Source organism: Paralichthys olivaceus, chromosome 7 (assembly GCF_024713975.1).
Source record: "Paralichthys olivaceus isolate ysfri-2021 chromosome 7, ASM2471397v2, whole genome shotgun sequence".
NCBI classification, from domain to species: domain Eukaryota; kingdom Metazoa; phylum Chordata; class Actinopteri; order Pleuronectiformes; family Paralichthyidae; genus Paralichthys; species Paralichthys olivaceus.
In genome coordinates this window covers 16819279-16842912 of record NC_091099.1, presented here as the reverse complement: position 1 = coordinate 16842912, position 23634 = coordinate 16819279, and the positions used below count along the sequence as shown (strand labels likewise).

At 40.4% G+C, this 23634-nt stretch overlaps 1 protein-coding gene across 5 annotated transcripts; it reads right to left on the bottom strand.

Annotated features, from left to right (window-relative positions):
* Nucleotides 1-179: 179 nt before the first annotated feature.
* On the bottom strand, nt 180-23498 carry LOC109623573 (zinc finger protein aebp2-like). 5 transcript variants are annotated; one of them, XR_011243468.1, is made up of 9 exons: nt 22905-23497; nt 21318-21528; nt 21060-21167; nt 20470-20645; nt 18357-18481; nt 12257-12324; nt 3710-3823; nt 2180-2209; nt 180-1023 (listed from the first exon to the last, which is right to left on the bottom strand). XR_011243468.1 is itself a non-coding variant. In XM_020078070.2 (9 exons), the coding sequence occupies exons 1-9, from the start codon at nt 23444-23446 to the stop codon at nt 1017-1019; spliced, it is 1392 nt and encodes a 463-aa protein (XP_019933629.2). In that variant the 5' UTR covers nt 23447-23495; the 3' UTR covers nt 180-1016. The 5 variants fall into 5 exon arrangements, 3 of the variants coding, with proteins under 3 accessions (XP_019933629.2, XP_069384694.1, XP_069384696.1); XM_020078070.2 differs by having other exon boundaries at nt 20459-20645; nt 22905-23495; XM_069528593.1 differs by lacking the exon at nt 180-1023 and adding an exon at nt 1046-1322 and having other exon boundaries at nt 20459-20645.
* Between the last annotated feature and the right edge of the window lie 136 nt (nt 23499-23634).

The following is a 23634-nucleotide window of genomic DNA, read 5'->3' as shown; positions in this document are numbered from 1 at the left end:
AGAACCCACATTTAAAAAATAACATAAAAAACATATAGCGACATAGAGAAGGTGTGGTTTATAACCTTAGGTCCAGCCAACAGAGGTGATTAAGACGCTTTGGCTTCACTTTTGTGCCGTCATGTCGTCCATCTTTATATTTACGGTCTATGATCTAAACAAACAACTTTGTCAACATCTGTCGATTCTGCCATTTTATTACAAACACATGTTCAATTTCCAAACACAGTAGAAAAGACAACTCAATATCAATAATAGTAAATGGCGGTGATGTAAATGTATCATACGGACTATGATATACAAAGTTCGTGTTTAAGTTGATAAATTGGTTTAATTTACACTTTGAGTGCCTGCTAACATGTCAGAGTCATTTTATGAAGTACTCTGACTGGGTAAGATTAAGAGCTACTACAGAGTTATTGCTCCTGTAATATTTTGCATTGTATTGAATACAAAGTCCAGTACTGCATTCAGGAAGTATAAATAGGATAATCTGTTAAGACTTTTGTTATGTACAACATAATTACAACAAGAAATGTTCAAATATCCCAATAAGTGATAGTTAACATAGATTATCACAGTAAATACGGTTCTATTCAAAACCTTCACAAAAATCCACAGTACACCAGCATTTTCATGGTATAAAAATAAGTTACAAATCTGCATAAATATTTTACACAAAACAGTTATAAAAGATGCTGCATCTTCTGACAAACGTACACAAAACTGCTTTTAACACCATTGGGTATAAAGAATATTTTCAGCTTTTTAAAAACATTCATATAAGTTTTTGATGAACACAAACTTTTCTTTCAAAATTGTTAGTCCCATTTTACCACCACACTCGGCTACAACCATGTTTCATATACACAAAATTTAAAAAAAGGAGAAGTCCCTTTTATCGCCTCTTCACTTCTCCCGTTCAGCAGAGACAGATGAAGAGTGTCCCATCCCTTACAGATAAATCTCCTATGCACAAGGATTTCCCTTTAAGTATCGAGTCCACAGGTGACTCCTCACAGGCTGAGCACAAAGACAGGAGAGAAAGACAGAGAGGGAGAGAATGAGTTGTTCTAAGTGTGTCAGAGGGGAGATTACAGTATGAGAAATGGGCTTTATCCACAATGAACTGATTTCCTTTGCAGACACATTACACTTAGAGCTTTTGCTGCGCTTGAACTACTGAGGTCAATCAAGGAAATAATGAACAGAGGCAAAAAATGGCCTCATGTTCGAGCGAGACTATGAAATGCCAAGGGTCGTGGCTTCGAATCAGCTCGTTTCTCAGTTTGCTGTCTTTACAGTAAACAGCAGCGGTGAAACTGTGGGTGACAAATAATCAGCTATGATACAGTTTCACCACAGGAGAGCCAGAGCCACAGGTAATTCTGCAGACGTGCAAACTTTACCATATTATCAATGCATCAGCAGTGTTTGATATAGGTTACAGCAAAAGAATATTGAAAATGTAAATGTATGTTACTACAGCAGAGACACGTGACTTTTACAGTCGAGTTAACAAACAAGGAGGCGGCAGCAGCAGCTGTGTTGTGTGGATACACATTAAAACACCACTGTCATCTTCAAAAGATGTGCATGGATGCACTGATGTTGTCACATTAATGCTTCTTTGTTTATGCACCAGCCTCGTCTTCCTGTACATCTGACTTCACTGCTGCAAACTATGTCACTACTGCCTTTGTTAAACTAACAAGAAGTAAAACATGTAAACTTTTGTTCTTCATATACAATAGTTGCTATGATTAGACTTATTTTATTCTAATACACATACTTCATGGATACCTATTATTTTCTCAAATGCACACTTATTTTACACTCATTTGATTCTTATATACAACTACATATACAAATAAAATATGTATATATAGTTGTAATATAATACAGTATGATTTGCACGATAGTTTGTTTCTGGGTTCTGTTACTTGTTTAGCATCTACTTGAAATTCTGTTTTGTTGTTGAATGTGTTTACATCAATAACCAGGTCAAATCACTTCTTCGTTTATTGTCATTGATTGTATGATTCTAATTGTAAGTCACTATATGAAGCCAAACTCACACTATGGTACTGTGTGTTGAATATATAGATGTAAATAAATCTGTAAGAATTAGTCAATACTCTAAGATTTAAGAGTATTTGTATGAGCTGGTTCAGCTTACCTGCACTTCAGCCGCTTTTGAGGAAGTGCTCTGAAAACAGAAAAAAAAGTGTGAGGCCACCGTGTAAAGAACATCTCTACAAAACTTTTCAGACACGTTCAGTCCAGAGAATTGGGTCTTTCACACATTCTCTGCACAGACACAAACAGCATCAAATCCTCCGCGTTATTCAGACGAGGGGTGGAGCAGAGAGAGGCAGGAAGTGACGTATTAACTCTGCTGCGGAGATCACGTGATTTTCTTTACAACACACAGACACCAGCGTCAGCTCTTATCACCGCAAACTCTCTTGACATCTTCGTCGGTGTCTTCAATGTATACGTCACCGCTTTTTCACTGGGAGATATTTGTTGTCTTTTTGTTTGCTTTTTCGTATTTGCGGGGGATCCCCTGCTCACACATCAAATTCTCCTGAATTTCTATGGACTTTACACGGAGGCCAGGGGGAAAAGTCTGCAGATAATCTGGAGCCTTTATCTCAGACACTTGCGGTCACATATGCACTTCCTCTGGAGAGTTAAGTGCAAGTCTGAAAGCAGCTTATGTATGATATGTGTTATCCAATGTGATCATGTGTTGGAGCTGATTTGCTGATGTGATGTCACAGGCACCAGTCTCTTCGTTTGTTTGGGGATTTCATGCATTAGGACAACCTTGACATGAATCAGCTGAGCGCTGATGGTTATATTCAACTATGAAACCAGAGTCCAGCAGCAGCCCTCGAAGTTACTGAGCCTTCAGGTCTAATTAAAATCAGTCAGCCTGCGTGATCGGCACACTCGTTTCCCACATATCTCCAGTAAGATGACCGCTGTTGTTTTAGGCACATTGTTCTTCTTTCAGGATTCATTTTAGACTTTTATGGTGTACCATAAAGCTAACCTTGTTTGGTCTTCTTCGTGGTAAGTGTACTAATTCTTGCAGAGTCGCCGAACATTTTAAATAATAATTTAGCTGATGTCTGGTGGAATTTGATGCTTCTGTTCTCATATCATTTATCAGCTAATCAAATTTACACTGGTGAACTGCAATTTCAATCTTTCTCAAGTGAAACAGTCTGTAATACTTAAATAAGTGGGCCTCTTTCTTATGATTGTTTGTGATTTCTGACAAACCAAAACAGCTACAAGATGTGGATACTGGCAAAACATTGACATCCTTTATCAGATTGTACAGTTGGCAATGTTTGCATCTTCGTACACAGACAAAAAAACCCACAAAAAAAGTGTTAAAGCTGCACTTGTATGTTACTAGATTGCTCTGGTGCCACCTGGTGGAAGAAGACATTGCTACTCACACACAGACACATACACACAAACAGACTGACACACAGACACATCCACATTCTCTCTCACAAACAGAAGCAAAAGCTTCTTTCTTTCGCTGCAGTTTTTTCAGAAATCAATGGTTTTGAAGGTTAAATGAAATTTACAGATGAGAAACGTGTTCGGCTCAGACTAAATGGATCTACAGCAGTGCATTGTGTGTTTTATGCGTGTATCTGCACAAAAAACACCACTACACACTCACCTATAGATGTTTGGGTCCAGCAGCATGGCTGTGTCCTGCGGTAACTGGGATAAGTGCACCACTTTGGTCTTCAGCTGACATCGCTCCGTTTCATTCACCCACACGTCAGGTAGGCTGCAGGACAACACACAGAGAATGTGGTCAGGGTGTGAGCTCTGACAAGAGCGATGGACAAAGAGCACATACATTTCCATAAGTAACATAGCCATGACCAAAGCAATGGGACTTACACATGTTCACACAGGGAAGCAGACCTTCACAGACACACAAAGGACAAAGCCTTGTGTCCATGATGTCAGTTATCCAGTACACTACACCTTCATGGTTAGTTACTGTGTGCTTACAGTAGATATCAAAAGTGGGACATGTGAAGGACTGTGTGTGCCTCGGTGTGAACATGTATGTGAGAATATTTTGGACTGCATTTAATATTATCTAATATAAAAACATTAAAACAGGGAACATTAAAATCAGAACAACCAGATTTTTTTTTTAATGGGACAACGAGGTGATAGCTTTAGAGTGACACACTAACACAGCCACACGTGTATGTGATGTACTGTACTGCTCAGCTGCATTTACTGTACCCCACAGCAGTGTGATCCCTTGTGAAAGAGGGAGCGTGCGAGCACTGGCGTGGTAAGTCAAGGTGCAGGAGAAGGAAACAAAGAGCTTTGCAAGCTGACTGCACCTCCCCTCCCTCCTGCAGCCGCCCCTGTCTCCACCCCCAGCATTCCCCCGTCACAATGTGCGTCATCATAGGAGCCCCAAGAGATGCAGATACATACGCACACTTACACACACTGCAAGCAGCAGTTGGCCAAGCAGGCAGACACCAAGCCAAAATCCCACATTCACATGCCTAGTCAGCCCATTAAGTAGACCATCTGCAGGTAGTACCTCACGTGCAGCACATTCAGCGCAACTGGGTAACTGGGTGCAGGCAATGATGGAGAACAAAAGAGGGGGAGTAATAGAAAGCTGACAAATGAAGGACAGGAAAGGAGGTATGGGGGGAGAAGGGTGGGAGGGGGAACACTCACAGTGAATCAAAATCCTTTTATGGAATGTTTAAGTGCTGGGAGGGTGGGGTTTGCCACACAGGACAATTTGGTCAATACTAAAAAATTATGAAAACCAATGTGGTCTCCTTATCATCTACCAAAATGTTGCATTTAAAATAACCCTTCAGGTTTTCACACATCACTGTTTGGATGTTCATTAGAAAGTGGACTTCTGTCTGTGCTCTCTGAATTCACACATGCACAAAAACAAGGGCCTAAGCATATAACCAGTGCATGCATTGTATATAAGCTATATACACTACATCTGTCACGCCAGATTTTCAAAATAATACATCTTTTACAATAAAATAAAAGTTCTCTCAGAGATATACCCCCAGATGATTAACCAGGCTGCAGTCTGTCCTGCACACTGTTGTGTATTTTAGTTGCAGAGGTCTTGCTGCATAGTTCTCTCTCTATGATGTAAATTAAAAATGTAATAAAAATCCAAAAAGCTGTTTTCTCAATTCGCCTCTGGTCTAATTTAAAGACAAATTGGTACAGATAGAATGTCATTCAAAAAAACAAAAGTGCCCAAAAGGAAATACTTTTACACAGTATGAGGCCTATGATGGTAATATCTGATTACTGTAAAGTTGAACGCAGTTTTTATTCATATAGGCGAAATGCTACATTTAATCGTTTAGAGCAGTTTACTTAAAAACAACTTAGTTGTCTTTGTACATGTTTTACAGATATCTGCACCTAAATTATGACCATGATTACACTTTCAAATATCTACAATGTAGTTCCAACTAGTTATAATAAGTCCCCTTCACCCATGGCTCCAACATGTTTTTCAGTCAGGTGCCATGCAAAATCAGCTTTGCACATTTTGCAATTAACCGTCTTCTTTGAAGATTTTCATGTAAAATGCTTCTACACTTTTGAGTACTAGGTTTGTACACTTGTCTTGGCTGTATCGTTTGTGGTGTTTCCCTCTATTTTCAAACGCTTACCCCAGAGGAGCAGCCACATGAGGCCCAGCATAGGCTGGCTCAATGCCCCCACCTCAGGAGACACTGCCACAGCATGTGCTATGCAATATAACATAGACCCAACTAATCAATAATGACATTGATTGCAACTATGCTATTTATATCTATATTGTTTTAACCGATTAATTGTTGCAGCCCTATACATCAAATTCTCCTTAATTTGGTAAAAGCATAGAAAAAAAACATTTTTTAAACTAAGTGTTTGTATCCCCTTTAATGGTGGTGAGAGCTGAAAGAGGCAGCTGAAAAGAGGCAGGGACAAGACAAGAAACAGTCCCCTTCAAAGTGGCCTTAAAGTTTGGGTTAGTCTTGAGTTAGTGCCCTTGTGAAAAGCAAACCTCAAATAACAGAGGAGGACCTGCAGAGTGTTAAATATGCAGTAAACACCCATGTGTGTTTGTGTGTGTGCACAGTTATGTGCACATTCCACTCCCGAGTCACCATAAACATGTCAGAGCGAGTGTGCTGTGGTGCTGATGAGTTATTATATTCTGATATATGGGAGGCACACAGGACTGCTGCGCAGGCGGGGGGGTCAGCATGTCACACATGTGTCACGCGTACACACACATACACCACATCACTTCCCAAACAGATGTCCACTCAAAGCCAAAGTCACACTGAGCCAAATAAAGACAAATGGATTTGTTTGACTTTGCAGATGACACGGTTTGCTTTTCTTCTGTATGAGCCGGACATGTATGTATGAGTAGCAGTGTGGGAGAGCTACTGGGGATTTCTTCAGGCCTCCATGCTCACAGTGGTGACAGGAGCAATGCATTCATTAAGAGTCAGCAAAGTGCATATTAAAGCACTAACATATTAAATGGCTTTATATGGAACTAAGGCAGAGTGACGCAGAAGCTCAATTTCCTAATAAAGTGCATCATTCTGCAAGGTACAGGACAGCAGGCTCAGAGAGCAGCTTCAGGGACTGCAAAGGTCACTGCAGCCTCAAAAAAACACCTCATCATAAACAGAGGGACTGCGCAACTGTACTACAATCAGTTCTTGTTATTTCACTCACTAATACCTTTCAGGAGCAAACTCAACATATTGTTTAAAGCTCAAAAAGGAGGGGGGGGGGCATTTCCTAAAGTTGAATAACATTAAGTAACATCAAAACTGACATTGATATTTACCCTCTGACTCTTTCAAGGATTTGAACTCATTTTGAATTCAAAACTTCCTGTCTGCAGGAAATTAAACTGCAAAAAATACAAATAAACAGCAGTCAGAGGGCCATTTGATTCTGCACATGTATCCAGTAAAAATGTTAAGCAATGGAGAGAGTTGTTGAAGATATTGATTGGTGTTTACAGTATCGTCAAAAGCGCTGGGTGTGAGCTCAACATGGAAAGTCATGACAGCAGTCTGCTCTCTGTTGTTGTGGACCTGTTGCTGCCACCTTTGCATACGCCTGCAGGTTTTAACCAATGAAATTGGACAGAGTAGGTCTCTGACATGTACACTGGTCATGACTGGCAGAGTTTAAAGTCACAGGAAGGTAATAATATGATGCATTATGATTGGACACAATACGTTTTTGAATGTATATTTTTGCACAAATTCACAAGAGATGTATGAACAATTAACAAAGGGACAGAGGTGTAAACTGGGAAAATCTATTTAAACTTGCATCACTGCTTCATGGTTGTATACCTCTACCAACCAATCAAGTTGCACGAAATGGGCGAATCAGTCACATGAACCTAGAAGTCTCACGTGTGTGATTATTCGAGGCCTAGGAGGTTTTATTACCATTAGATCAAAGTAGCAGTTCCTCTGCTGTTTTATATAATAACATATGTATTTCTGAACAGCAGCATTTAAAGGTTTGCTTGTAGCTTTACTTGTAGCTGATCAGAGATCATTCACAGCTTTCTGGTCTTCATGTTGATTCAATCTTAAAGGGTTAGTTGAAAAATGCCAGTGCCAGGAACTAAAGGCTGGAATTCTGAAATCAAATTTCACTCCAACCCTGATGTCTTCAGTGTACAAAATTAAGCCAATGCAATGGCATTGACAAAGGTCAAGTTCACTGTGACCTCACCTCTGTTCTTGTGGTTGTGATAAATCAGGAATGCCACAAAAATCCACTTGTAACCAAGGATGAACTGATAAGAATTTGGTTACCGTGACCTCATAAAACATTTTTGATCCTAATTCAAGAATAATTATGCAAATTATGAAACAATTTAACACCAATCCCTAAGAATAAAATAAGGGCATTTCATGTCTAAAAGATCAAATATCAACTTCGCTGTGAGATCATAATGTGCCATTATTTAACACCCTTCTCAGGAGTAGCAGGTGATAAACAACATTTCATTGAAATTCACTGGTTGGCAAAGACATAAAACCAAAAGGCAGGTTTTTTAAGTATATATTTTTATTGTTAGCAGAATACATATTGTACTATTATACTGTATATTGGGCATTGTATAATAGATCTCTAGAAAAAACATTTTGGAGCCCTAATAGCTTGTGGTTATTGTACCCTTTGGTACCTGCCTGAAGATAAACAACACAATGAAAACAAATTACAAACAAGTTAACAAAGGTTTAAGAGATAAACCTATCTTGTGCATGATAAGCACCATAGTTTGTCCACATTGATGAGCCAGGATGCCAATGGCTCAAGGCGTTCCCCATCACAGAGTGTGCAGTCTAATTATTCCAAAGCATTCAGCAGCATACAGGGGAATCCATTCACACATCCATCAAAGACTGGACAGCAATTATAGTTCTCTCTCTCTTTCACAACCCACACACCTCTCTTTGTCCTCAGTGAGCTGCTGGTGGTTCATGTTCAGAATGGTTCATGTTAATCAGTTACATATTAAACCAAACGAAGTTAATGAGTGTCAGTCAGAAAGTGAATAGTTTGCTCCTGCATTAATAAACATGACTTCCCACATTTACGAGGCTAATCATTGACTCAGTGACTGGGAAACTTACACAGTACAGCGCTTGATGTAGTTTGCTGTTGAGGGTCACAACACATGATGGCTAACAAATGCCCACCAGATTTTGTCTAGTACCAGGACATGATAGTGAGTCAAAGACAAAATTCGAACTAAGTCAACACTCACTCTTAAATGGCAAATTTTCAAACAAATTGTACAAATATTTGCTAAACCATAAATCTAACTTATGGAATTGAAGCACAGCATGGAAAGCACATCAAGATTTTGACTTCTCCACATTAATATTATGTATAGCTGCTTTCAGACCTGTACTGAACTGTATGAGGGGACGTATGTCAGAACTAGAGGTGGACAAATCTCACGATTTTTGAATGCATCGCGATGCGGACATGGACGACTGCATCGATGCAGAAATGGAACATAATCGATTCAAGGACTCTGCCACGTTTGTTGCTGTAGCGCTGCAAAAATTATAACCACCACTGATACAGGATCAGGACAGATGCACTTTAAAGTTCTGGTTGTTTGTTACAGTGTCAGAGTCTCCTCTGTCTGAGTGTGCTCCCTCCACTCACCTGCACCCACTTTACACTCTAATAATATACACTGACAATAATCAGAATTTATTAGGACCTGAACAGTGTTGAAGTTAATTTTGTGTTTGTTGATTAGCTTTAGAGTTTATGATGCAAGTATTTAAACACGTGCGCACGTAGTTCATTTGCTTCACACAACAAGAGACGTGCACAGCCAGGATATCAGAGTTAAAGTGACCGGAATGATCTGGAAATCAGAGAGATAAACCTAATTTCCAGTATTTTTGCACATTAGCTAACTGCTAACTCGCTTACTGTGGTGCAAATGCATGACTCAGTAGCATCACTGATTTCTCCTGCATGGCCGAAGCAAAAAGGGATCTCACTCTCATTCTCTATCTTTCTGTTTAATTCTCTCCCCATCATTTATTCTCTCTGGTTTCATTCTGCCTCTCCGTCACATTACTCTCTCCCACAACCATTTTGTTCCCACTCCCATTTCTCACTTTCCTCCACTCTCTGTCTCCGCAGTGCGTTCCATCATCCATCCTGCATTTGAGTCTCAGTATCAATCTCCATCTATGTCTCTCTGTTTGGAATTAATCTGACGAGTCTTTCCTGATCACCAAACTTCATCTTTCTCTTCCGCTCCCTTCCCCTCATTATTTCTCAATGCACAAGATTAAACTCCCACTGCGGGGTGAGAAGGAGATTGCAGAGGTGGATCAGAGAGGGGAAAGGAAAGAAGGAAAAATGGGATGCTGAGACAGAAGGATGAGAGTACAAGGCTTTAGCTACAGTGTGTTCATCTGAGGCTGTCAGCTGCAATGTACTTCATGATGCATCATCCAGGTTCTTTGCCCAGTGCCAACTTTGCACTCACAAAATCTTTTTGTTTTTCAGCCTTTTCATTTTCTCCTTTGACCCCCGCCCCTCCCTGATCCTACCTTTTATCTCCTACCTGTCCCTCGACCCTAGTCTTCTTCTATTTCATTCTTCCACTTTCCTCTCTCTGATCATCTTCAATTCCATGCAGTCAACTCTTTAAAGGGAGTGTTGGTGGGAGCGTCCCTTGAACAAGAGCCCTGCTGAAAATCACAGCATTCTGTGAACTCTATTCTGTGAGAAAGACCCATTTAATTTTGAGCAGTGTCCAAACGTCCAGTCCTTCTGCAAAATTGCTTAAATGAGGTGGGGCAAAAGTGGTGCAGAGATTCACCAATAGTGGGCCACAAATTGTGAGGCTAGGTATTAGGCTAGTGAGGACTGTGAGCTAATGCTCAAGGGGGATAAACTGAGCATGATTTTTTTATTTTTATGAAAGTGCATCCAGAGGTTACACGAAAAGGCTATGACGGACATTTATTACCTAAACCATAAAAAAGGAACACAGTAAATCAACCTAAGAGTAATTTTGGATGTTGAACCACTTCAGGGGAACTATTCAAGGTTTATCAAAGTAAGTTTTCACACCTGCAAGTTTAATCAGACTCTGGTTAGTTTAACCCCTTGGTGCAGTTTGTTTGGGCAAAATAAAAGCCTCTTTCGAGGAGTAGGTCTAGGTAGGGTCCCAAACAAACTCTGAAGCAGCTGTTTGTGGTGGGAACATGATACAACCTCAGTCTAACCCAACTGTGAGGTAGCTTCTGTACCGAGGTGTGCTTTGCATTGTGAGATTCTGTAAAGCAGGCAAACTTTGGCAGCTTGCATAGCTAACAACATAATGAAAGGAGATCTTACATCTACGAGCAACGAGGCTCTTTCTCCCTGTATTCACTTTTTTGTTCCTGTCCTGGACATATGAGAGTAATGAGTAGACTGAACATTCTCATCCAATTCTCACAGATGGATTTTAGTTGGTTTTGCTTTTTCTCTGTGCAAAAAAAAAATTAACCAAGGGGAAAAGGCTTGTAGACCAAGACAAAGCCAAGTAGATGGTATAGAACCAGTGCCAGACCAAGTGAGGATCAGAGAGACAGATTTCTTTGACTGCCAAGTCTAGTCCTCTCTTCATCAGTGCTTCAGAAATGAATATAGGTAACATTACACTGAGTGAGAATAATCAACAAGGCTAATTCCTCTTAGCTCCATTTGAGGATAGCTCCAGGGCTTTAAGCTCCTCACGTTGAGAGTTTCCATGACGAACAGGCTACTGGCTCAGCGAGGAGAGGAAGATGGGAAGATTTATCACAAACCCTGACATGAACAAAGACCACCATGTTGACTGCACTGCTGAATGGGAAGGAGAATCATAAAACTATCTGACAGACAAACATACATTGCTGATGTGCACTTGTACATGCAGGCAGCCCTGCAGCTCAAAAAGGAAATGCTTGTATGATAGGCACAGGCTATACTGCCACCCTCCATGGCATTGTCCTTCTCCTACAACCAACAGATAACATTCCTGTTCAAGGTAAAGGTATGAACATGGATTGGGGAGGCTTTGTTCCAGAAATATATATTGGTGGCAGAGACAGTCATATGGATCAATAAATCAGAATCAGAAGCCTCAACATGCAAAGCTGGCTAATGAGGGGTGTTTTCTATACCAGTCTCTGATCTCTCATCCCAACTGCCTCCCTCCCCTGATTCTCTCCTCTCCTCTGACCCTTGTCCCTCCCCCTCAACTCCATCTCTGCACACCCAAATGAACAATGGCATGACTGCCCAAAGCTAGAGATAGTCCAAACCTCATCACATCCCCAACCAACCTAATTATCACAACCAGCCAAATGAGACGTCAGCTTACCAGGAACCAGATCAACAAGACCAGAAGATCTGGGTGCTCAAGGTGCGCGAGAAACCAAGTCAAACTCAGGGTGCCAGGCCTGGTCCAACCACCTTGTTGAGTGACTTGGTAAAGAAGCAGCAAAAAGCCTCATCATTTGTAAAGCATTCCTCAGTTTTATGTGTATTTTTATGTGTATATTTTTATTAAAAATTCTTATCTTAGTGTATATAAGTTGAGGTAAAGGTTTATGCAGATGATGTCTAGTATAGGAGTAGATTTACTCACATGTCCTCAGGTGTCCAGTGCAGGAGAACCTTCACCTTGCCGGACCCTTCTTTCCTTCTGGCCAACACCTGCACAGAGAGAATTAAGCACGAGCACAAGCTGAGTTATGAACGACATAAAAACTAGGACGCCAAGAAAATGACTACTCCTGCCTCCTCACTGTTATTTCACTCAGTCAGTCAATTAGTCTCTACTGCACTGCTGTGATTTGACATATGAATACCCCAATAGCCAAACCTTAACTAGTTTGACCAATGTAAGGTAACCACCAAACATCTACAAAAGCCATATAATTCATCCAATGTGTCTGATTTCTTATTTCAAGCTAATATGTAATTTTATAAGCACCCGATTTGCATGAATGTGTTGAGTTTGGCTCATATTGCAGCAGTCAAATTTTTCTGTAGAGAATCAGCTTCAAAGATATGCCCCCACCCCGGCCCCATCTCTGACTAATAATTAGGCTACATGCTTCAGACATCTCACCAAGTGATATAGTGGCTGATCATTACACTAATAAGCAATGGGAACGATCTTAATAATGCATGCAAGAGCTCAGTGAGATTTCTATTTTCAATGGCAGCTATCCCATACTCCCATGCAACATACTGTAAGACCAAGGAATTTAAGATCTGACAAATGTTTGATATGCTGAAAGTATTTGGACTAAAGTAAGGACTGCTCATCCCAGCTGGGACCGTAGAGAGCAGAGAAGATAAAAATGGGGTATAAACAAGTCCCATCTCTTGTTAGCACCAGATGCATTAATGCTTTTAAGAGGAGTACATCCGATTGAATGTAGCACAAACTTTCTAATGTTTATGGTACTAATATTGATTGTGCTCAATATTTGTCTTGTGTTTGGTCACCTGCTCTAACTCGTATGTCTCACTCTGCCAACAGAATCACAAACTTCAAGGCTTTTCTTCACTAAATACACTAAGGACAATGGCAGATTTCCTGAATATTTCGTCCTTTTTATGTATAACATTCTTTCTATCATGCTGCGTTAGTTTATAGTAAAACTGGTCTGGAATCCACACAAATATTGTCAGTAGGGAAAAGAAAAGCTAGAAAAATAACCAGCGGTGTCAAAAATAGCCGCAGATATAACCTCTTGCGTCAATTGGCTCTTTTTTGTGAGGAATGTCTATTTTTAGGATAGTGAATGAGTTCACATGTGAAGAACTTCTCTTACGCACATGAATATCTGAAATTATTTTTATGACTCCAGGGACTGGCTGCGGCATTGATGGAAAGTGGTTTGAGGACAGGCGAGAGGAGGCTCCTCTGAGACACGAGACACAGACGGAGACAAAGACCTAGAATCACTTCTCTCCTCTTCTTACCACTTTTTCTATCCTCCCAAATTCTAACCCACACGTGAACAAATTATTTTATTATAAGGACCCTAAATTTGATTTGTTTATCATACCAATATGACATATTTTGCATGTCTGTCTCTTCTGTCAAGCACGTGAAAATTGGATTATTAATTTTATCATTCTCTGAGCTAATTTATAAGGAAATGTCTCACTCTCTTTTGCTATCAATGCTGGTGGGGCTTTATGACATCAATATTAATATTTTGAAAAGCTTCCAGGTATAGAGTTGTCTGAAAGACGTCGTTAGTAAAACAAATGGCACAACAAACACATTTAGTTGCTTTTAGGAAATATTTAGCCTAGGTTAGCAGATGTAAATTTTGTTTTTGCAGACTTGCTGTCATAATATTTGTCTGTGAGAGGCCTTGTAAATTGTAGCCAAGTTGGCAAATCCACTATGTTGTTGTCTCTTGTTTGTAATATATTGTTCAAATATTAAACTCCTCTGAATGGACTAGGGAAGAAGTAGGGAGAGCGAAGCAGCAGTAGCAGCATGAGTGATGAACCTGAGAAAAACTACCACGCTTGAACAGATATAATTTTGATATGAAATTGAAAATCCTTCCAATGACGTATAAAAAGAAATATGTGCTACAGTGTGACTGTAAGGGGAAACAATAGTGAAGGTTTCAGTGACTCAAAGTAAGGATGGAATAGAGTGTCACATGGGAGTGGACACGATAGGGGCATCTTGCTGTCTGCGTGAATTCTCTAAAAGACTAATGCAAACATGTAGGTTAAATGTCATTGATTAGATTCTGGTGTCAGCATACTGTCTTAGGCTGGGATTTCCATGCTTGTGCAGAGTATGCATGTGCTAGATACCTCTAGAGGGCGTACCAGAGCACCCAGACTGTATAGTAGAGGGAGCAGATATGCATGCTGAAAGAAATGCATATGCCAACTTCTAGAATGTACCGATCTGCTGCCTGCCGTTTTGACCATCATGCTGTGAGTGTGCAGCAGCATTGATGCGAACATACAGGTAATTCTGGACAATGGTTTATTTGCTGGTCTTGAAAATGTCCCACTATTGTAAACCCCCACCTAATTTCTATTTATGTGTCAATTTAGTCTTATGAAGAATCAAAAACATTTGCTATTACTTATCTATATTCAAATCATCCCCCCAAAAAATTTTTTTAACTTTAAACTTTTTTTTTTTCTTTCTTCTCTTGGGCCACTTTTATTTAAAATTGTTTTCAGAGTATTAATCTCATTTATCTGCCCCTTTCCCCATAACTAATGCTTCTGCACAGTTAATCCACATGATGGAGAGGAAACAAATAGCCATGGGGTGAAGGTAAAGCATTAGCATGAATCCAGTGCTGGCAGCAATGGGCTGAACAGGAAGTGTCTCTTAGACTGACTACACCAACAGCTGCTTTACTGCCCTTTTAATTAAAAATGCATTGCTGTTAACGTGGGCCCCTCAGGCTCGTCACCACACCAGGTTAATAATCACTAACCCAGAGTACACTTGAATGGGCCATGTAAAGGCCGAAGATCAAGAAGTGGGCTTGTGTTTAAGCAGCATGAAGTGATTTGTGAGCTGAGCTGGTTTGATGATGGAAGTCGGGGCTTTAAGGGACAGATCTTAATCCACTCTAGACCCAAGAGAGGGAGGTAAGAGACAGAGAGGGAGGTTGGGAGGAAATAAGGAGTTAACAGTGGATATTAGAAAACAAAGCAGTAAGAGGGGCTGGGCTGCAGCCGGGGGAAGGCAGAACTGCTAAAACTGGGTGCCTGACTAGTGTCAGGGGGTCAAGCAGTGGATGACGCAGATTGGCGCAACAAAAATATCCCATCATAAACATTGTTGAGTTGCTCTGGCGTGTCAGCAGGACTATTGGCCAAACTCCACAGAACCCCCCACAGCTCTGCTCTATCTCCCCGGGCCTGGGAGGGCCCGCTGGGGCCTGAGGTCTGACGCAGCGCCACAGTCCTTCTCCACCACAATCCTCCAGGGATTAGAGAGAGAGAATGTACGCTCAACTGGCCAGATCTCCTTCCGATTCCATGAGTCTGACCTTTACTTCACCACTTTTCCTCGCCCTTTCTCTCATTTTCTCTACATTTGTTTCTCCCCCTTCTCTGCTGGCTGGCTATTCCTCCTCCTCAAGTCTATGTCCAAATATGCGATTTACCTCTCTTAACCTCTTCCCAAGCTTTATCTTCACTTTTTTTTCTCTTCACTGAGCTTTTCTTTTCAAATTCTTGGCTGCTGGAGAGCAGTTGGGGTTTGTAGGGGCAGAACAGAACAGAAAAGAGTTGAAAGGGACTGTGTTAAGAGCAAAGCAATACTGTAGTGACGATAGCACTATTCAACACTCCAATTAAATTTAACATGAACAGAAGCTTTAATCGTGGGTTTGTGAAAAACTCCATCCAACACTCTACTTTTCCCATAATGCTTGAATTATTTCCAGTGGAAAATAATTTGAAAGGGAAAAAGATGCACAACATGTTCACGTGTACAAAATATTCATGCATGCATTAAAGATTTTTTTTATAAATTTGACCTGTGAGTTAGGTTTATCTATAAGGGCTTTAATGTCATTATAATTATTGCCTTACAGACTTAAAAATCATACAATGACAAATATGCTCATCTCCTCGTATGATGTTTTTGTTCTGAAAAAAATCTGATGTACAAATTAATGATTCTGCAATTAATGATTTTTTTTCTTTAAGAACTTAAGAGTTTGACCTCATGTAATGCAAAACAATGCATCCTGATTCTTTGCTTTAATTTATGTCTTTCATATTTAGCATAAATTTGCCATATTGTGAAATAAATAATTTGTTTGTGCCTTCATGTAAGTATCATGTAAAGTATCTATTCAAGTGGTCTAAACAATAAGTGCTTCCAGAGATGTTTTCACTGTTCTCTTAGGAAGAGAAAATGTGTAGTAGATTCATCTGCTCATAAGTGCACCAATTATTTCTGCTAGGTTAGCGAGAGATGGCGTGCTACATTACCATGCAAAAAACAGTAAACGTATTATTTATATAGGACTTTACTGTTGGTGGTGGTGGTGGGGGGTAACACATAAAACGGCTAGTTTTGTGTGTAAAGTGCTACATAGAGAAAAAAAGACCTTTTTCAAACGTCACAGTAGGAAACGCATTGGTGTAAATAATGAAGTCAATTAGTGGTACAGAGCCATCGTTACTGCAACATGACAGAATGGCTGCTGCGAAAAGGTCACAAGGCAAATGGCATAAGAATAATAATAATAATAATAATAATGAAATATTTCAGTGAACCTTTCTAGACACCAAATAACATTTACAATTTGTCATAAATAAACATTAATAATGTGACAAGAGTAGTTAAAAAGTATAAGCAAGATAAAAAATTACATATCTGAACTACAGAGTGAGTGTACATGTAACCACTGTAAACATGATTACTGCCACTGATTAAATAGCAGGTTCTATATGAATATAATCAGAGACTAAGCTGAGACACAGTTATTGAATTTGTATGTTTTGTATTTTCTATTTTTAACTAATGTCACTGTGCAATTCTGATTTCTGTCTTTGCAATTCAATGGTTCATGTGGAATCTGTTTCACTGTATATCAGCTGCTCTCACGGTACACACACTGCTTACACTGGATATTAATCCTATTCTAGTTATTCTTTATATTTCCTTGCATTTAAATTGCATGTTATTATTGCGTTTAGTGATGTCTATTTTTTGACTGTCCTCTTTGCTACTGTAGCACAGCAAATTTCTGAATTGTTGGAATAATAAAGGATTATCTTATCTTGTGTTATGTACATATTGTACATGAAGGAAGTTGGAATTAGGCTGTACGTGACAATTATTTCTGTCAAAAGCTGTTAACATCATGCAGTTTGAGATCTATGAGAAGGAGTCGGGGGTGCTTCCTAGCAGAACTGAATAAGAAAAGCAGTCATTTAAACATCTGAGTTATCTTATAGTTAATCTTAATATAGAATTCACTCTTTAAAATCATCATCAGTGAGAAGTGCTTATGTATGCCCTCAATAGAAAGGTGCAAAGGTACTTTACAACTCATTAATAATGTATAAAGCACAGGGCTCAGAACGGACTGAGATACACAAAAACAATCCAATTGTGTTTCCTGTGAAGCTCGATTCAGAGAAAAACAACGTCAAAGCCCCGGGGCGATTCACAAGGTTCACTTCAAGTGCACGGAGGAGAAATACATAAATCTAGAGTGAGTCTTTCACACCCCCTGCTGTCCAAAAGGAAAATAACAAAATAAAGAGATTTCAATTGGACACAAATGTGACAACAATCATGCAGATTAGGCTAAACAGTGTCTATATTCATTCATAGAAAAAGTACAATTTAGACATGATTCAGAATAAGTACTGACTATAATCTGTGAACATGTTCTCATCAGTGATGCTTTGATTTGCCTGTTGTGTACATGGAAGCACAAGACCACAGCTTCTACTGCCACTAAGTGTTTTTTAATATGCAGATGTAGAGAATGATAACGATTTATCAACGTTCAATTTCTTCATAATGCCAAGGTGGTTTTTTTTTTTACAATGTAATGTAAGAAAACACTTTTACTTGATTACATTTTTGTGTACTTAATGGTACTTAAGGTTAAGTGAAATGTTACTACTTCCTCCATCATTTCGATTAATCGGAAAACAAGTAGCCATTGTGAACCCGGCAAGACAAAGACTGGAAACGAAGCGCTCACCGTGCTGTGAAAGACCACACTGTGGCCATTGCCCACGCTTTCGATGTGGGTGGCGAGGTTGAGACAGATGGCCCTGTGGCGAATAGCATCCATGGTCTGAGCATCGAAGAAGTCGTGGGGCCTCGCTGGAAGGGAAGGAGGACAGACTGATGAACCAGAGTGAATGAAACATAACACCAGGGTTCCCACTGTGGCCCTCAACTGTAACAATCCCATTGCTTTTCCAAGTGTTTCTGAAACTTAGCCAAAACATCAGAATCATCTCATGACTGAACAATGTGATCCCTTTGGAAATTTTTGCAGCAACAAAAAAGTTTTACCTCCTGAAAAAAAGAGGTGAAACTCAATTGAAAGAAGCAGTAATGAGATTCAAAATTCAAAGTAAGGTGAACTTTGGAGTGCAATCCAATTTTTTAGCCATGTTAGGACAACAACCAAAAATAGGTCCACATTTCGATTTGACATATAATATTGCAATAATCTAGTGAATAAGATTATTGCTGTTGCTTTTTGTCAACTTGTCTGACTATTTCATGTCAAGTGTATCCTTGAATGCACCACTATGAGGACTTTTCAAAACACTTCCCGTTGACTGAATTGCCGTGCATCTGTAGAAGACTAAAAAAACAAGACAGCCGCATTGATGGATCGTTGCCTCTCTGTTTTCTGTTCTCTGTAAAGTTTTAATTAAAATGTTTGTAAATGAATGGCTATCTAGGGAAAAATCGATCTTAAATCTTTTGGTTAGGAAAACAGCTGATGAAAACTTTAGGTATGTACAATTGGTAGCTAAAATAAGCAAAACTGAAGAGTATTTTAATAACTATAGACACCTTCCAACAAAAATAACAGTAATATATTAAAAGACATGTTTTACAGCTTATGATTTCGATTTGGTACTTCACACTAAGTAAAATTGTATTAAGTAGCTTTTTTTAGATTAATTCAAAGAAAAACACAGACATGTAGAGGTGTTTGAAAGAGTCTGCACAATCCAAAGACAGCAGGCCATCTGAGGCCAACACTGCCACCATGAGACAACATCATTATCTACAGGCACCAGCAAAAACACATTATAAAAGATAAAAAAATAAAAAAATAAAATGTTGTTCTCTGAAATGTAGAACATTACCATGGGGATAGAATCTGTGTAGCTGACATAAGCTTTCTGTATGTTCCTGTGTGTGTGCGCATGCAGGTGCCTATGTGTGGTCCACTTTCTTCTCCAGAAAGAGATGTGTGAGGCTGAAAACAACTTTCTCAGCACAACTTAAGTTGCACCACACAAAAATGTGTCTAGCTTATATTCCTGTACAACAGGGATATTCACGAGTAACAGCACTTCCTGAGGCTGGCCACGCTCGCGAGGTGCTTCCTTTCCACCGGAGTCTCACAGTTGAAAGAATACGCACTAGACCAACCATCCGTATGTCGACATGTTTCTATTTCTTAATAAAAAACAGTAACAGACAAGCTGTCTGCTCTGAGGACTGAGGTAGGCCTGGTTACTACATGTTTATGTTTTGTTCACATGGTGGATTTTTTTAAAGCTTTTTGTCGTATTTAAAATATGTTTGTTTTTTCAAACTGTTTATACATTACAAAGTCTGACTATGGTTTTTGCTATTTTTTAACTAAATAAATAAGTCATTTAAAATGCATACGGGAGATGTCAGTTACACTGAACACACAGCGACGGAGGAGTTTGGTGAATCTGTTTTTGTTTATTAGAAACTCTGCCTGCTATTTTCTGCTTACATTAAAAAGCCTCAGCTATCTGACAAAGACAGACAAAGAAAATGCAAAGTGAACATTCAGACTTCCCAGAGAAAAATCCCAATGAGAAACAATTTCTGAAAGCAGCAATATATCTGAGTGCAAGCACACAGTTTGAGCAGAAGCAGAGCAGATTTAAGTGCAAACGGGGTATTTTAGTGCAAGGGCAAGGTTTTGATGAAAAGTAATACACAATCTGAACATAAATTCAACAAGTCATGCTCTCAAACTGAAAGACCACGCTCCTGAATAAAGAGCGGAAAAAAACTCCATAACAGAGGGTTTGTGTGTGTGTATGAGTGTTTGTGTTTGTGTTAGGTACGTACGTAGGGAGCACCTGCGTTTGTTCTTGAGCTTCTTCCTCTTGTTAAGTCCAGCCTTTGACGGTGACTCCTCTTTGAGTTTGGCCTGGCTGGACATTTTAGAGGAGCTCTGCTGGCTGAAGTGACTCGGCACATGGCGAGCCAAACCTCCCTGAGAGGCAAAGCTGGCGTTACAGCCACCGACTACACACTGCAGAGGAACACAATGACCAATATTACACTTAGTAGGACAAGATGATAACTAAACAAACAAACAAGCAACTAACAAATTGTTTTATTTCAGTTAATGTTTTAGCCAATGGAGCTGGAGAATTGTTGGGGAACACTTGCATTCTGACAAAAATTCTTACGTTTGTTTAAACGTAGATAAAGCTGCTGTCCTGTACTAGATTACTAGACCATGTTGGAGAGGAAACTAAGATAATGGGTCAGCCTTGACACTAAACCTACTAAGCTGTTGAACACAACTTGAATATTAAAAATAATATTAATTCTGGAATTTATATTGAAAATTTGTATTTATTTCGTAAATGTAATAATGGACGGACAATAACATGAATCATCATCATGTGGTGAACATCCTATCTGAGTCATTGGTTTTTACCTTGAAGGGCTTATCTCCGCTGTGGGTCAACATGTGTCTCTGGAGCCAACTCTGACTGGTGGATGGTGTGTTATACACCTTACAACCCTTCCACAGACACACAAACACCTGAGGAACACAGACAGATAAGAAAATTGGACAGGAGGTGTATATAGGAGTGATGTGACAAATAAAAACACAATACAGGAAAAGACAGGTTAAAGAGAAAGGTAAAGAAGGACATTAGCTTGCTAAAACATCAACACAAAGTCTACTAACCCCTCCTCTCTGTCCATCCACATGAATGCCCCTGATGTGCTCAGCCAGATCAGGACTTGAGTTGAAGCACTGGGGACAGAGGTCCCAGCAGCAGGAGTAGGCCACAGTCTTTGCCCCGGAGGAGCTGGCGCTGATCTGTCCATTCATCATAGCGGGAGTAGAGCGTCCGCTGGACACCGTGCTCTCCATCTCCATCAGGGTGCTGCTGATACTGAAAGAGAGGGGAGGGTGGGTGGGCAGGAAGAGAGGAAGTTGGAAGAAAGCAGCTCCACGGTTATAAGAGAATATCTTCACAGCTCAGATCAGGCTTTACACAGCCGTGAAGAACAGGTGCAAATACCACTTGCAACATTACATGCTCGCTATGCGTGAAAGGCTTCTGGCTGCAACTGATTTTCCATGCATGCCACGTTCATCACTGAAACCAAATCGATGATATCATTTTATTCAGAGCACTTAGCACGATATTATTCATTTGTGATGCTGTTAAAATCACCAAGAGGTTTATATGAAATGGTCTCTTCGCTTGTTTAATAATCTATCTATTGCTTTTTCAGAGTTCGACCAGTTTTATCAGCATTTCAATAAATGTTATTTTCTCATTTAAAGTCTACACCTGAGTGTGCTGATGACTGATTCTTATTTTTTTCCCAGAGGGTGGGAAGTTTCTGTCTTGGAGGCCTCAACCCATTAAGACCTGATGCAACATGCCAATGTGTATAGGATCAACCTCACCACTGTGCCTCCTCTAATAATTATCAGTAGTTATTATTATTTATCATATATTCTTTTTGTATTCTTAGTATTTAGTGATTCTGACCACCATGACTACTTTTCACTGTGCTCATACAGCACCTTCAAATTTCAGCTACCCTTGTACACCTTATAGCTTGGTTATTGTTTTGTGTTGCATTTTATTTTTGTTAAGTTGTACTGTGTTTTTGTGTATTGTATTTAATATTGAATGGTTGTTTTACACTCAATGATATTTTGTTCTCTCGTGTACTTTGTAGTACAAAAGTTGATTGGTATATAAAAGATGACTTTTGATGTTTGGAGACCAACATGCAACTGGAGGTTTTCATGAAAACCTCAAAAACATATTGTATATAATGAAAATGGACACTACAGTGAAATAGTAAAAAGAGTTTGAGTTTGTACACAGAAGATGATTTAGTGATGTAGTCTGACCCAACATCAAGCTTTCAGGATGGGGTGATTCTGAAAAACCTCTGGTACATAGTGTGGATCTTGAAAATTGGCCTTACAGTGAAACAGGATGCATCTTGCATTGAGCAGTGAAACTTTTGAAATGAAAATGTACTGTATATAAATATTATAGACAGGTTCTGTGAGTGTGTGTGTGTGTGTGTGTGTGGGGGGGGGGGGGTCTTCACAGCTGATGTGAGAGTTAAATAGAAAATGACTGAGGGGTTTAGGTTTTAGTTTGCAGGTTCATCGTATTAGAATCAAACATTGAAATGAATGAGTCCTCCTGCGCTGGTTCGGACACGTTAGGACCGTGACTCGCAGCTGAGGCTCACACCCACCCCCCGTCAACAGGGACCGGTCAATGCCCACACCGACCTGTCCTCCGAGTCCATGCGGCTCAGCGGTTCACCGTCCGAGGATGATATCTCCACACTGGGCCGCCTCTTGTCGTCCAGCTCCGTGCCTCCGCCGCTCGGTTTCTCCCCGTCCTCACACACCGCTTTGCTCTTCTCACAGTCCGCCTCCGAGCACCGGCTGTCCTCCCCCGGTTCCTCCTTCGCCTCCTTCATGGCGCTGTGGTTGGCGGGCTCGCTGCTGCCCTCTCCGGGGCTCTGCTCGGGCTCGGGCTTCGCCTCCGGTTCTTCGGGAGCGGCTGTCTCCTCCTGGTTGACCGTTAAGGGGCCGTCGTGTGCCACCGCCTCGCTCGGGGCCTTGTCCGCAGCTTCAGCGGGCTTCTCCTCGCCGGCCTCCCCGCCCGCCTCTTCCATTTTCGGTTCTACGTGAGGAACTGGTTCCGCTGGTTCCGCTTCGGCGAGGCCCTTCTCTTTGTCCTCGTCATTGCTCTCGCTTGTCCCCGCTGAGGGTGCGTGGTTCTCGGCAGCCAGAGCGGGTGTCTCTCCGGTGGGTTCAGCAGCCATTTCTGCACCGTGGGACAGTTTCCGTGTTAAAGTGTATGAGCCGCCGTCATCACAGAGAGGGCGGGGTCAACCACACATGCTGCTCTCTGATTGGTCAGAGGCAGCACGAGGAGGCCAGACCGTGACGTTGGTATTTAAACTTTCCATGTGTTTCTTCTTCTGGGTTTTAAAAGAGGAGTCCGTGTTTA